The 16,312-nt window shown below is 38.9% G+C and overlaps 1 protein-coding gene across 3 annotated transcripts in view; it reads right to left on the reverse strand.

The window, feature by feature from the left end:
* Positions 1-16,312, reverse strand: part of CFAP299 (cilia and flagella associated protein 299) — an 807,700-nt gene that overhangs the window by 759,547 nt on the left and 31,841 nt on the right. For all 3 annotated transcript variants that reach the window (XM_023737602.1, XM_004383110.1, XM_004383109.1), the window contains exon 2: positions 5,650-5,780. In XM_023737602.1, coding sequence (XP_023593370.1) covers positions 5,650-5,780 — 131 coding nt within the window. The remainder of the gene's footprint in view (positions 1-5,649; positions 5,781-16,312) is intronic.

Raw genomic sequence — 16,312 nt, forward strand, 5'->3', positions numbered from 1 at the left:
TCTGTCAATCCAGAACTAAAACAATTCCCAAAGCCAACTCTTCAGACAAAGATTGGACTGGACTGTGGGACATAAAATGATACTAGTGAAGAGTGTGCTTCTTAGCTCAAGTAGATACATAAGACTAAATGGGCAGCTTCTGTCCAGAGGTGAGATGAGAAGGCAGAGAGGGTTAGGAGCTCGTTGCATGGATACGGGAAATCAGGGGTGGAAAGGAGTGTGCTGTCACAGTACAGGAAGAGCAATTAGGGTCACATAACGGTGTGTGTATAAATTTTTGTATGAGAGACTAACTTGAATTGTAAACTTTCACTTAAACTACAAAAATAAAAAAAAAAATGTATTGACACTCACTGAAAGGGAATACACCCTCTAAAGTTTTATGTAAGACACATCACACTGTATAAAATGTGCTTCATTTCAATTTTTTTAAGAATAGAATTCATGAGTGATTAACTGTGTTCAATAAGTTATAGAATTTTCCTATAAATTACCTGTGGTAGGTACAACGGTCCATCAAGAATGACAAAAACACTTGGAAGATATAATTAAGTTTATAGCTTAAGATAGGGAAATTACCCTGGATTTTTTGGATGCGCACAATGTAATCCCATGAGTTATTAAAAGGAGAGATTTTTCTCTGACTGGAGGCAGGAAAGATGCTGAACAAGAGAAAGCCAGAAAGATTTAAAGTATGAGAGGAATGTAGGAATCTTCTAGGAGCAAAGACCAGGCCCCAGCTGACAACGCACAAGGAAACGCAGACCTCAGCCCTACACCTCAAAGAACTGAATGTGGCCAACTATCTGAATGAGCTTGGAAGCAGATTCATTACCAAAGCCTCCAGACAAGAACTTAGTTTAGCCAACACCTGGATTTCAGCCTTCTGATACATAGAGCAGAGAACCTAGTTGAGCCACACTGGACCCAAACTTCTGACCTACAGAACCATGAATAAATAAATTTGCGTTGTTTTAAGCCACTAAGTTTGTAGTAAAGCGTTATGCTATCAATAGAAAACTAATACATTACCAAATGTCAGTATGTTAAATTTTAATTTTTCTATGGTTCTGAATCAATAAACATCATGATAAATGGAGAAAAAAATTGAAGTTGTCAACAAATTCATTCTATCTGGATTAACAATAAATATCCATGGAAGCAGCAGTCAAGAAATCAAATGGTGTATTACACTGGGCAAATCTCCTGCAAAGGTTAAAAAGCAAAGATGTCACTTTGATGACTAAGGTGTGTCTGACCCAAGTCGTGGTCTTTTCAATTGTCTCATATGGATATGAAAAATGAAGAATGAAAGCAAAGACATAAGAAGAATTGATGCATTTGAATTGCGATGCTGGTGAAGAATATTGAAATATACTATGGACTGTCAGAAGAATAAACAAATCAGACTTAGAAGAAAAACAACCAGAATGTTCCTTAAAAGCGAGGATGGTGAGTCTTTGTCTTGTTTACTTTGGACACATCATCAGGAAAGACCAATCGCTAGGAAACGACATCATGGTTGGTAAAGTAGAGGGTCAACAAAAACAAGAGAAACCCTCAATGAGATGGGTTGCCACTATAGCAGCAACAATGTATCAAGCATGCCAATGATAACGAAGATAGCACAGGACAGGGCAACTTTTTGTTCTGTTATACATAAGGTCACCATGAATCAGAGTGGGCTTGATGGCAACTAACAACAACAACACAATAACCACTGTTGTTATTGTTGTTGTTAGGTGCTGTCACATCAGTTCCAACTCATATGACCCTATGTACAACAGAACGAAACACTGCCCAGTCCTGAGCCATCCTCACAATCGTTGCCATGTTTGAGCTCATTGTTGCAGCCACTGTGTCAATCCACCTCCTTGAGGATCTTCCTCCTTTTCACTGACCCTCTACCTAACCAAGCATGATGTCCTTCTCCAGGGACTGGTACCTCCTGATAACACTTCCAAAGTACATGAGACAAAGTCTCCCCATCCTTGCTTCCAGGGTGCACCCTGGCTATATTTCTTCTAAGACAGACTTGTTCGTTCTTCTGGTGATCCATGGTATATTCATTATTCTTTGCTAACACCATAATTCAAAGGCATCAATACTTCTTTGGTCTTCCTTATTCACTGTCCAACTTTCACATGAATATGAGGAAATTGAAAATATCATGGCTTGGGTCAGGCACCCCTAAGTCCTCAAAGTCACACCCTTGCTTTTAAACACTTTAAAGACCTTTTTAAAGGTCTTTTACAGCAGATTTGCCCAATGCTATACATCCTTGGATTTCCTGACTGCTGCTTCCATAGGTGTTGATCGAGGATCCAAGTAAAATGAAATCCTTGACAATTTCAATCTTTTCTCTGTTTATCATGATCTTGCCTATTGGTCCAGTTGTGAGGATTTTTGTTTTCTTTATGTTGAGGTGTAATCCATACTGGAAACTGTAGTCTTTGATTTTCATCATTAAGTGCTCCAAGTCTTCCTCATTTTCAGCAAGCAAGGTTGTGTCCCAGGTTGCTAATGAGTCTTCCTCCAATGCTGATGCCACATTCTTCTTCATATAGTCCAGCTTCTCAGATTATTTGCTCAGCATACAGATTGAATAGGTATGGTGAAAGGTTACAACCCTGACACACACCTTTATTGATTTTAAACCATGCAGTATCTACTTGTTCTGTCTAACAACTGCTTCTTAATCTATGTACAGTTTCCACATGAGCATAATTAAACGTTCTGGAATTCCTGTTCTTCACAATGTTATCCATAATTTGTTGTGATCCACGTAGTCGAATGCCTTTGCGTAGTCAATAAAACACAGGTAAACATCTTTCTGGTATTCTCTGTTTTCAGCCAAGATCCATCTGACATCAGCACTGATATCCCGGTTCCATGTCCTCTCCTGAAATCTGGCTTGAATTTCTGACAGTTCCCTGTCAGTGTACTGCTGCAATTGTTTTTGAATGATCTTCGGCAAAATGTCACTTGTGTCTGATATTAATGACATTGTTCAATAATTTCTGCATTCGGTTGGATCACCTTTCTTTGGAATGGGCACGAATATGGATCTCTTTCAGTCAGCTGGTCAGGTAGCTGTCTTGCAAATATCTTGCCATAGCCGAATGAGTACTTCCAGCTCTGCATCTGTTTGTTGAAACATCTCAGTCGGTCGTCTGTCAATTCCTGGAGCCTTGTTTTTCACCAGTGCCTTCAATGAAGCTTGGACTTCTTCCTTCAATATCATCTGTTCTTGATCGTATGCTACCTCCTGAAATGACTAAACGTCAACCAATTCTTTTTGTTACCGACTCTGTATTCCTTCCATCTTCTTTTGATGCTTCCTGCATTGCTCAGTATTTTGCCCACAGAATCCATCGAAATTGTAACTCAGGGCTTGCATTTTATCTTCTGCTCTCTCAGCTTGAGAAATGCTAAACATGTTCTTCCCTTTTGGTTTTCTAACTCAAGGTCTTTGCAATTTCTCCAGTCACCCTTTGAAATCTTCTGTTCCACTCTTTTACTTCATTTCATCCATTCCCTTTAGCTGCTCTACTTTCAAGAGCAAATTTCAGAGTCTCTTCTGACATTCATTTTGGTTTTTTTTTTTCTTTCCTGTCTTTCTAATGATCTTTTGATTCTTCATGTATGATGTCCTTGACGTCATTCCACAACTCATCTGGTGTTCAGTCATTAATATTCAATGTGTCAAATCTATGCTTGAGATGGTCTATAAATTCAGGTGCATATACTCAAGGTTGTACTTTGGCTCTAGCGGACTTGTTTTAATTGTCTTCAGCTTCAACTTGAATTTGCATATGAGCAATTGGTGGTCTGTTCTGCAGTCGGCCTCTGGCCTTGTTCTGACTGATAATATCTCTTTCCACAGATGTAGTCGATTTGATTCCTGTGTTTTCCATCCCGCGAGGTCCACATGTATAGTCACTGTTTATGTTGTTGAAAAAGGTATTTCCAATGAATAAGTCATTGGTCTTGCAGAATTCTATCATGCAATCTCCAGCATCATTTCTATCACCAAGGCCATATTTTCCAACTACCAATCCTTCTTTGTTTCCCACTTTAGCACTCCAATCACCAGTAATTATCAATGCGTCTTGATTGCATGTTTGATTAATTTCACACTGCAGAAGTTGGTAAAAATCTTCAATTTCCTCATCTTTGGCATTAGAGGTTGCTATGTAAATTTGAATAATAGCCATATTAACTGGTCCTCCTTGTAGATGTGTGGATATTATCCTATCACTGACAGTACTGTACTTCGGGATAGATCTTGCAATGTTCTTTTTCAAGATGAATGCGACACCATTCGTCTTCAATTTGTCATTCTCGGCATAGTAGATCATATGATTGCCTGATTCAGAAAGGCCAATAGTAGTCCACTGCAGCTCACTAGTGCCAGGATATCGATGTTTATGTGTTACATTTTTGAGGACTTCTAATTTTCCTAGATTCATACTTCATACTTTCCACGTTCTGATTATTAACGAATGTTTTCAGTTGTTTCTTCTCATTTTGAGTCGTGCCACATCAGTAATTGAAGGTCCCAAAAGCTTGACTGACTCCATCCACATTATTAAGATTGAGTCTACTTTGAGGAGGCAGCCCTTTCCCAGTCATATTTTGAGTGCCTTCCAACCTAAGGGCTCATGTTCTGGCACTACATCCAACAATATTCCGCTGCTATTCATAAGGTCTTAACTGGTCAATTTTTTCAGAAGTAGACCACTACATCCTTTTTTCTAGTCTGTCTTAGCCTGGAAGCTCTGCTGAAACCTGCCCATCATGGGTACCCTTCTGGTATTTGACATACCAGTGGCACAGCTTCTGCATCACAGGAACACACAAGCCACCACAGTATGACAAACTGACAGAAGCACAATAACCAGTAGAACAATCAATTAAAATTGCACATTCCCAGGCTAATTCACATTCCATTACCAAATGTTATTTTTCTATAATAAAAATATGGGAAATTTCTGCTCATAATTACTGAGTATTTTTAAAGATGTTATCTAAGATATACTGATTTCTAAGTAATTATCCTCTCTAACATTTACAACTTTATCACTCATTTCTAAAAACTAAACAGATGATTACTTTATAAAATGTTTTAAAAATAGTCTTATTCATTTGATTTAGCTCATTTTTGGCATGTATCTCTTTCATAATATATTTTATTAGATTCATATTTTATATAACCAATTAGCCACATTAACAAAAATTGAATTAATCAATATTTAGAAAATGTGAAAACATAAATGATACCAAAAAGTTACAGGCCCCCCGAAAACACATAAATTTCAGGCAAAAGTCGTTCATGTTTGTAGTATATAAATTCATAAAACCAATAATATTTAGTTAATTTTTAACAGAACTTTATTGGTATGCTGACCATGACTTGGTATTTATATTTCCTAAATTCATAGCTCAAAGTTGCACGTGGCTTTATTGCAAGCATACTGCAGTTCTTCCAGTTCCTGATCTGCAGAACACATGCTGAGAATGGAACTTGTAATAAGTTCTACCTGCTCCAGGCAATGTTCCTAAATTACAGCAATGTCAACAAACTTGGATTTTTCCAGAGACTATAGAATACAGTATAAAATCTAGATTTCAGACATGGACACTTACTTTTTCTGAGTTCTTTCAGCCAGCCTTGCAATCTCTATAGCTGCTTTTCTTGCTTCAAAGTCTTCTCTTTTCACCACCTCCCCAGTCCCTCGGTAGCCTAGCTCCACCAGCTGGCGGGCGAGGCCTTCATCCTAAAGAGAAAATCAATTCTTAGATTTGTGGATGAATAAGGCCTATTTTATCCAGCATATGCCAAGTAATTTTCTTAAATGAAAAAATTAAATGTATCATTTAAAAAAAAAGACAAAATCTCTTAGATATAAAAAATTCTTTAGAATTAGAATTTTTCCAAGAATTCATTTATATACACTGATTTGGTTGTCCCTTTCCCATAGGTATAAAAGGAAAAAAAGAAGTAACATCACTCACTAATTTTTCTCTAAAGAGTTGGAAAACAAGTCTGTTGTGTTTTTAAACAATTTATGAGAACAGCTGTAGACACTTAAAGTATCTTTAAAACAATAAAATCAAAAACAATTGTGCTCATACAAGAAAGACTTTTTTTAAAAAAAACAACTGCACAGAAAGAGAACTGGGCTGCTTTCAGAAAGTTCAGCATCAGAAACTTACTTCCTTGAAGTCAATTAACTGATGACAAAGAACATAACTTCAAATATAAAATAAAGAGGAGCAGATGAATTTCCTACATAACTAGAAAGATACTGTTTCCCTATAACATTAGTATCAATAAAAACAGAAAAGTCGAAACCCAAGAAGACAACCACAAAAAAGTTTCAAATTGAAAAAATAGAATCCACACAATTTTTTAGGGCTTTTATCTTTCAGTTACTTTAAGAATTGTCTTGTACAGTTTTGTCACTTGCATGGTATATTCAAAAAAGAATATTGTTTCCCTTCAACTTGAAGAGGTAACATTTTATATAAAATTACTTGGATAAAGACTAAAGTAGTACATAAAAATATTTATATATTAATAATAGTCCTTATATTATCATCTCAATAATACATTAAATATCTAAAATATACTGAAAACAACATCTATTTTATTGTTGAAGATCCTTAGTTAATATGCCACTGTTGAATGCAAGAGGTGTCCAAAGAATTAAATGAGAAAACTCAAGATGCCAGGTTAATAATCTATTTCAACCCATAGTGTCGTTGTTAGGTGCCTTCCAGTAGGTTCTGACTAATAGCACCATCTTGTGTCATCCTCACAATCATTGCCATGTTTGAGCCCATTGTTGCTGCCACTGTGTCAATCCATTTCATTGAAGGTCTTCCTCTTTTTCGCTGACCCTCTTCTTTACCCAGCATGATGTCCTTATCCAGGGTCTGGTCCCTCCTGATAACATATCCAAAGTACATGAGACAAAGTCTTGCCATTCTCTCTACTAAGGAGCATCCTGGCTGTACTTCTTCAAAGACAGATTTGTTCATTCTTCCGGAAGTCCATGGTATATTCAATACTCTTTGCCAACCCCATAATTGAAAGGCATTAATACTTCTTTGCTCTTCCTTTTTGTTGTCCAGCTTTCCCACACATATGAGGCGATTGAAAATACCATGGCTTGGGTCAGGCGCACCTTAGTCCTCAAAGTGACATCTTCGCTTTTTAACACTTGAAAAAGGTCTTTTGTAGCAGATTTGCCCAATGTGATATGTCATTTGATTTCTTCATTGCTGCTTTCATGAGCATTGATTGTGGATCTAAGTAAAATAAAATCTTTGACAACTTCAATATTTTCTCTATCATGATGTTGCTTATTGGTCCAGTTGTGAGGATTTTTGTTTTCTTTACATTACGGTGGAATCCATACTGTAGTCTGTAGTCTTGGATCTTCATCAGTAAGTGCTTCAAGTCCTCTTCACTTTCAGCAAACAAGGTTGTGTCACTTGCATATTGCAGGTTGTTAATGAGTCTTCCTTTAATGCTGATGCTGCTTTCCTCTTCATATAGTAGCTTCTCTGGTTATTTGCTCAGCATACAGATTGAGTAAGTATGGTAAAAGCATACAACCCTGACACATAATTTTCCTGATTTTAAACCATGCAGAATCCCCTTGTTCTGTCCGAACAGCTGCCTCTTTGTCTACGTACAGGTTCCGCATGAGCACAGTTAAGTGTTCTGGAATTCCCATTCTTCACAACCAATAGTAGGTATTTTAAAATTTAAACTCTTCAAACACAAAACCACAAAATTTAGACAGAAAACTTGGGAGTTTCCTTTGCTAAACATTAAAAGCAAATCTTGAACTCAGAAGAGTAATGTAGATAATTTGCTGAGTTGTTACAATGGAAAGCAACAGGCGTTGGCAGGCCCTGGTCCATTTGCCTTGTTTCAGACGTGTTCCCCTACTTAACTGACTTCTCTAACCTTATACCCTTAGGGTGAGCCACAAAACTAAGCAAATGCCTCCACCTAGTGGAATTAATATTTAACAGAGAAAGCAAGCTGGTTTGGGATTTGGTTTACAAATGTGAGTTAATTTGAGTGTGGATACTCTTAAATATATTACTAAAATGTGAGCTATGAAAAGGACTTTCAGCTCTGCTCTATGAGACTGTGAGGCTCTTCCATAAGAATATAAATACTTTGTGATCAACAGAGAATTTTATGGAATAAAGACCATTAAAAAGTTGTTGTATTTACCCCGTCTGGATCAAAGGAGAACGAAGAAAACCAAAAACACAGGGAAAGGATTAGTGCATAGGTGGGTGGGTTTTGCACCTCTTATTCATGGGCTCCTCTCACAGGTGGCTAGGTGGCATGGGTGGAGCCACCAGTTCTCAGGCCCCTGATGTGGGTAGGTGAAGACCTTGCTTAATGGGCAGAGCAGCGTCAAATGTCAAGCACCTGCCACTTCACAGCTGAAACAGTTGAAGTTAGAGTTCCAGCAATATACCATGTTGTACTGTGGTAACAAGGGCCTACACTGTTGAGATGGGCCCACACAAGTCTATGCAGGGGGAAAGACACTCAAAGTCCATGGATCCCTTATGCCTGTGCTTAGGCAAAGGAGCTGCGCCTACCCTGGGTTCCTGGCTTAGGGGAGCCGGCAGTTTATCTTTTCCCGTTCGTTAATTTGTTCACTCTCCAAGGCAGAGAGAATGACTCCAGGCGTGTGACGGATCCTACTTCCAGCCCAGGGGATTTGGCAATTGCTGAAGCTGGTCAGGGGCCCAGTGCAGAGCAGGGAGCAGGGAAGTAAATGGGAGAGAGGTTTTTCCCTATGGGGGGTGTTTTTGATCCTCGCTGTAGGTTGTACACAATTACTTATCTTTCGCTGATCCAGGGCTGCTTCTCACTGGTTCTGGGTGGCCGTGTAGACTCTCTGGCACTGGGTCTCTTCCGGTGTGGAAAACGTGCCTCCTGAGCACCGCCGCTTGCTTGCATCACCGCTCACCCCCGAGCTGATCAGGCCTGAAGGGCTCAGGCTATCGCCAGGTCAGGTCTGGCAGCTCCTCGCTGCTTCCGAACTGTCTCTCCTTCCCCCTGCCATTCATTCCGGTTCCTCAACTCTGCCTTTGATGTTCAGGGCTCCCAGAATGCCATATATAATCAATCCACTTTTTTTTTCTGGTCTTTGTTGTAAGAGGGTCCACCGGAAGCATCTGACTATTCTGCCATATTGGCCCCACCTCCTCACAAAAAAGAAATTATTAAAATACAATAGCTAAAAAAAAAAAAAAAAAAAACTGGTAAATTCAGTGAGAAGGCTACACAGACAAAAATAATAACCAAAGCCACACCATAAAATAGTTCTAGCAAAATTTCCCTCTATTTTCACCACTGGATACAAACATTGCAACTCACCCTACTGATCCATATTGGACCACAGAACCTCTTCCACTGAGTCAACTGAAAGCCAAAAGTTTCTTCCTTATGTTATTATTATGTTCTAAAGAGTAGTCTCATGCAGGTGTGTATGACTGGCAGCTTAGGTCACATAAAGATATCCTAGCTGCAAGGGAAGCTAGGAAGGTGAATTTTTGTCCCCTACCTTAGGGAGGTGTAATTCATACTGGGGGAAATTCTCTAAAGATAGTAATGGCAATGGGTGTTCATAGATGAAATATTCAGTAAATGAAGAGATAGGTACTATTCACATTGTAAACACTACTCACATAGGAAAGGCAGAGAGGGTGAATAGAAACTAAGGTAGTTTTTTTAAGTTTCATAGTAGAAAATTAAAGAGCATTTCAGTCAGATTGTCTTTTCTTTTCTTTGTTTTCAGAGGTCATCTACTAGGACCCAGAAGTCAAAGAGAGTAAAGAAGATTTGAAAAAAAGTTGTGGGAAAAACAAGCAATGGATATCAAAAAATAATTCACAAAAGAAATGAAAAATTCCAAGAAACATATAAAAAAGACAACTAATCTCACTAATAATCAGAGAAATTGAAATTAAAACAATAGGATTTTCCCATATAATACTGGTAAAGAAAAAAAAAAGGAATGACAATAGTGAGTGTTGGTAATGGTCTGGGGGAAAAAGATAGTTCATAAACTGCTGGTGGGAGAGTAAACAGATATTCTGGGGGACATTTGACCATGTCTGTTATGGCCCAGTAGTTCCACTTCTCAATACATTTACAACTGCATACAAGGAGGATGTGCAAAAGATACTCATTTCAGCATTGTTTGTAATGCTGTATAAGGAAAAAAGACCTTCTAAATGACCAGCATACAGTATGCCCATACTATAGATTTAAAGTAGAAATTTTAAAGAATGGGATATTTATGTAGAGTGATATTAAAAGGTCTCCAAGAAATAGTGTTGAATTTTTGTTTAAAGTTTCAGAAAGATACAGACAGTACCTTTTATGTAGAAAATAACAGAAAAACAGTAATATGTATTTTTGAAGACTACTCTTATATGTATGCAAACACATGGAATAAAGACTGGAATGAAAAAAATAAACTCATTAACAGCAGTTTCCCCTGGGAAGGACAGAGAGGACAAGATTTGAGGGAGAGAGGCTCATCAAGAATACTTTAGCTGCATCTATAAAGTTTTTACTTGTTATAAGAAATATTTGTTGAGTATTTTGTCATTTAAATGATTTCATTTTGTTTTCATAAATGTAGTTTTAAGTAAGAAGAAGTAGCAACCTCTTAAAACAGGGTTAATTCACAGACAGTGTAGAAATAACAGCAGGTCTATGAACACTTCTTTCACCCATTCTCCTCTCACTGACCATACTCCATTTATTGTAAAATAGGGCTGAGACTGCAACTTTTTCACTATGCAAACAATAAAACAATTTATCTTTTCCTAAGTAAGGTTTGGAAAATGGGTGTATTGGTATTGGAAATGAGGAATAAAGAATAATTTTTTAAAAACTAGAAAAATATCAAGGAGAAAGAACAATGAAGAGGAAATTTTACTTAATTGAGAGAAAATAAGGCAAATGTGGAAGAGGTAGAGTCATTTGTTCATTCATTCACTTAATATTTATTTAGCATTACCAGGGAACAAGTACTGTGTTAGGCCTTGAAGATATATAAATATAGTAGTGCTATGAAGAAAAGTCCTAAGAGGACATAAAAAAAAGGAACAAAAAGAAGTAATACTGGGATGTCAGAGTCTGAGGATGTGGCACTTGAGGGTGTGTCTTATGGGAAAGTAAGATTTAAGGCAAAAAAGAAATGAAGGGGTATATGTGCAGCACATACCCATGCCCATCTCAAACCACTCTTTGCACTGTTTAAATCCACCTCTTCATGCACATTTGGGAGAAGCTCTTCCAGAATTCCAGTTGCCTCTTTTTTTCCTAGGGAAATTAGAAGACAACTGATAGTACGATGAACTACAGCCCCTGCTTCTACAGCTCACCTCAATACCAAAACAAATACTCATCATCTCCTATCTTCACTATTCATTCTAGTTTCCCCTCACCTTCAGCTAACACCTCTATTGGTCTTGGTGGCTTATCTACTGCTGTGAAACAGATCCTCAATCCTGAGGGGTCTGAATCCCTGGTCGCAATGCTCTTTCAAGCCTTGGTTGCTGCACTTTTTCATTTGCCACCACAATTTAGAAAGAGACTACCAAGTGGAGTTCAAGTGAATAACTTCGATTCCAAACATATTCCTTCCTGACCCACTGTGTTACATAAGTCTTAACTCTTCCTGACAATCAGTGTCAATTAACTCTACCAAGATGATGACTCCTCTTCTTGCCTCCTAATTCCTACACAAGGAACATGAAGAGCCCAGGCAACAATTGTATCTTGCAGTTCAATGCTGAGTCACCTGATGGAAGTGTTCCCCCATTAAGCACCAGGATCTTTAATCCTGCAGAACCCACAGTAAAGAAAGAAGCATAAATTCCTCCAAGTGGGTCACTGGGAGTGATGGAAAGTGTGACCACATCTGCTTCAACCTCTTAGTTCACAGACCAAAGGAAAACAGCACAGTTCAAAGGTCTTTGATTCTATGTATACACTGCATCCAGGAGGATGGCACCCCATCTTCTTAAAGTATCACCTCCAGATTGGCACTTGAATTGAGCTTTCAGTTGGCCATTCCAATGGTCTACATGCTGGCAGCTTCTGGGTGTTTCAGGATATGACCAGTGGCCAAGGGCTTAATCTCACAGTTCCTTTGCTGTAAAGTGGGTTCCCTGGTATGACACAATGTTATATGGTATCTTGTGCCTGTGGATAAAATATTCCATAAGCACTTCAATAGTGGATCTGGCTGATGCCTACATTTAGGGAAGGTAAACTCATTGCTGTAGTATTTGTCTATTTTTATCAGAATGAATTGCTGGTCTCTCCAAGATGGAAGGGGCCCAATGTGTCAATTTGCCACCAACGGGTAGGTTGGCTACTGTGAGGAATGTTGCTCTATGAGAGGCATCGGTCTTTGTTGGTTTCCTTGTGAAATCTCCCCTCCTACACTCTTGCATTTTCCCAGTAGTACATTTCAAGATCAATATAAATAAAAGTTGAATGAATTGTACTATATGTTTGTAGTACAATATTACATTACTATACTACGTAATATAGGTTTTAGGGGATTGTCTCTGAGACAATCAATACAAATTATGATATTGAGGAAGACATAAGGTTCACAGCATTTCAACATTATGTCAGTTTTAGAAGTTTTGAGGATGCATCATTCTTGCTTCATTTTCACCCCAATCATCAGAAGTTATGTCCATGAGAACTAGATATTTTTACTTAGGCAGCTGTACCTCTGTGAACTTGTGGAAGGAAAAGTAAAGGGCTTCTCTTAAGCCCAGTGGGCTATGGTTGCTCGCCTGGGAGGCAACGTGCCATGCCACTTGGATTCTGCCCTGTCCACAATGGCAGGCACCTTCAGTGCCATTTCTTTGTTGCGGGTGTTGCTTTTATCAGCTTCTTTTGGTTTCTTCCCTGTCTCACACCTCCTCCCCCTCCTTTCTCTTGAACACTTGGCTCCATGTGTCATCTTTGCTTCTTCTTGACAGGCTGTGAAGTGCCTCTCAGCTGGGGAACTGCTTCCCTGCTCCACGCCACCATGTTGATGGGATCCCTGGGGCTTTTTTTGTTTTCTTTTTCTTTTTTCCTTTTTGTTTTTCTTCATTTTTTGGTTTCTCTTCGCTCTCTACTTACCTTCTTTTCCTAGCTCCTAAATACCTGGTGCTGTGTGTCATCTCTGCCCCTTCTAGCTGGGCTGTACTGCACAGCTTGGGAAACACTTCACAGGTCTGCGCAGCCACACTGGTGGAATCCCTGGGGGCATATCTTTTTTTTTTTTAAATTTTTATTTATTTCTTTTTCTTTTTTCCTTTTTGTTTTTCTTCATTTCTCAGTTTCTTGTGTCTCCAGTCCAACAACAGGTTCCCTCAGCACTTTTTTTTTTTTGCTACTGTTTCCTTCTCCTCTCTCTTCTTTCCCATACCCAACTTAGCTCCACACGTCACAACCATCCCCCTCCCTCCTGCCTATCTGCAGAGTGCACTGAACCAGGACCTGCCCTGCACTGACCCTCGACTTGTCCTGCCAGCCCAAGTAAGTACCACAAAAAACCTACCCCAGCCTGTCCCGTTCAGATGGACCTGTCCTGCTGCAAAATACCTGAGAGACTGGCCCTGCCCATTGGACAAGGAGGTGAACAACATCATGCCCACAGATGAGCAAACAACAAAGAATGCACAGACAGCCTGCTCAGACATAACCAAATTAAATAAAAAAGCAGGATGAAACAAACAAATCTACAATCACTAAATGAATAAAATAACTACTGAATGTCTTGAAAGCAGCAGACAATACCAAAACATATAAAAACCAGGACAGGGTGGTTCTAGTAGGCATCCAAAATAAAACACCAGATGACTTCCCAGCAGAAGAAAAGGCACTGGAACTATCTGATAGGGAATTCAAATCTCTAATATTCAGAGCTATCCAAGAGATGAAGCAAAAAGCAGACAAAAATGAGGAAAAAGTAGACAAATTCATGGAAAAGGCAGACAAAATCTTGGAAAATACAGATGAAACAATGGAAGAATTCAGGAAAAATAACATAGGAACAAAATGTCAAAAAAAATTCACAGTTAGAAGTCAAACAAAAACAACGATAAGTAATACAAAAGATAAACAAAAAGATTTCAGAAATGGACAGGATCATAGAAGGTCTGAGGAGCAGGTTTGAAACAATGGAAGACAGGATCAGAAAAATTGAAGACAAATACTTGGATACCACTTTGTCTGAGGAAAAATCAGAAAAAAGAAAGAAGAAAAATGAAGAAAACCTGAGAATGATATGTAATACAATCAAAAGCAAAGATCTACGAGTGATCAGAGTACTATAACACGGGCAGAAAATAGAAACCACAGAGAGGATCATTGAAGAATTGCTGAACAGAAAACTTCCCTAATATCAAGAAAGATGAAAAGCTGACCATCCAAGAAGCTCAATGAACCTCATATAGGATAGACCCCAAAAGAAAATCACCAAGGCATATCATAATCACATTCACTAAAAACAAAAACAAAGAATCCTGAGATCAGCTCGAGAAAAACGAAAAGTCATATACAGTGGAGAAACAATAAGACTAAACTTTGATTACTTGGCAGAAACCATTCAGACAAGAAGGCAATGGGATGACATATATAAAACCCTGAAAGAAAAAAATTGCCAACCAAGAATAATATACCTGCAAAACTCTCGTTCAAATATGATGGTTAAATTAGGACATTTCCAGATAAACAGAAATTGAGGGAACACGTAAAAACTAAACCAAACTTACAAGAATTATTAAAGGGACAGTTCCAGCAAAATGGCGCTCTAGGCAGAAGCACAACGCCGTCCCTCCACAGCAAAGATCCGAAAAACTAAGCCAAACAGAGAATGCAACAATCCTGAAACTGTAAAACATCAAATGAAGAGATAAAGAACTCAGCCAAGCACCAAATGGAGTGAGAAAACTGACAGAGAATGGAAAGCAAGGAGAGGTTCAAGCAGAGGTCCCCTACCAGCTAACGCAGCACGGATCCACCATCTTGGACTCCTATTGGAGACCAGGAAACAGGGGGTACGAGAAAGCAGCCTCACAGAGCGTCCAGCGGGAGACAAAACAACCGTTGGGAGCCATTTCTGGCCAGGCGGAGCTGCGTGGCAAGGAGACTCCCCTTTGGCTTCCAAAGGCATGCAGAGGGATCCCTGAAGGCATTTCTTTTTTTGTTGGTTTTTTCTTTCTGTTCTTTTGGGGTCCTTTCTTGTTCTTTTTTTTTTTTTAATTTGTTTTGTTTTCTTTTCCCTCTTTTTCCCTTTTGGTCTGTCTTCATTGCTCAGTTTCTCTTCTCTCTATATCTTCCTTCTCTTTATGTTCCCTGAATACCTGGCATTGTATACCTCTACGCCTTCTAGCCAGGCTGTACTGCAACACCTGACAGCGACTTCCCCAGACCTCATAGCTGCACCAGTGGGATCACTGGGAACTTTGTGGTTCTTTAACCTTTCTGATTTTTATTTATTCATTCTTTTCTTTTCTTCCTCTTCCCCTTTCTGTTTTTCTCCATTTCATAGTCTCTCATCTCTCCACTCTAACGGCAAGCTCACCTAGCATTCTTTATTGTTTGTATGTTTTTTGCTAATGTTCCTTTCTCCTTGCTTCCATATCCATCTTAGCTCCACACATAACAATCTCCCTGCTGCATCCTGCCTACCTGCACCATTCACTTTACATCACACCACCAAGCAGCACAGGCACAGCCTACTGGAACCTACCCTGCACTGATTATCGACCCACTCTAGTGGCTGTAGTAAGTGTCACAAACAACCCATCCCAGAAACTCCTCTTCAGCTAGACCTGCCCTGCCCTACCATATCTGAGTGCCTGTCGCTGTCACTTGGAGAAGGAGGCGAAAACTATTGAGCACACAGACGAGCAAACAACAAAGAACACACAGTCCTCCTGCTCAGACATAGTCAAATTTTTTTCTAAAAAAAAGGGACAAAACAACCAAATCTAAAACCAGTAAACGAGAAAAACAACTACTGAATGCCACGAAAACCGCAGACAATGTCAAAACATTTACAAAAACAGGACAGGATGGTTCCAGTAGGTGTCCAAAATAAACCACCAGATGACTTTCCTGTGGAAGAAAATGCACTAGAACTACCTAATAGGGAATTCAAATCTCTAATACTCAGAATTCTCCAAGAGCTGAAGCAAAAAGCTAACAAACATGAGGAAAAAATAGACAAATTCA

Source organism: Trichechus manatus, unplaced genomic scaffold (assembly GCF_000243295.1).
Source record: "Trichechus manatus latirostris isolate Lorelei unplaced genomic scaffold, TriManLat1.0 scaffold00105, whole genome shotgun sequence".
Lineage (NCBI taxonomy): Eukaryota > Metazoa > Chordata > Mammalia > Sirenia > Trichechidae > Trichechus > Trichechus manatus.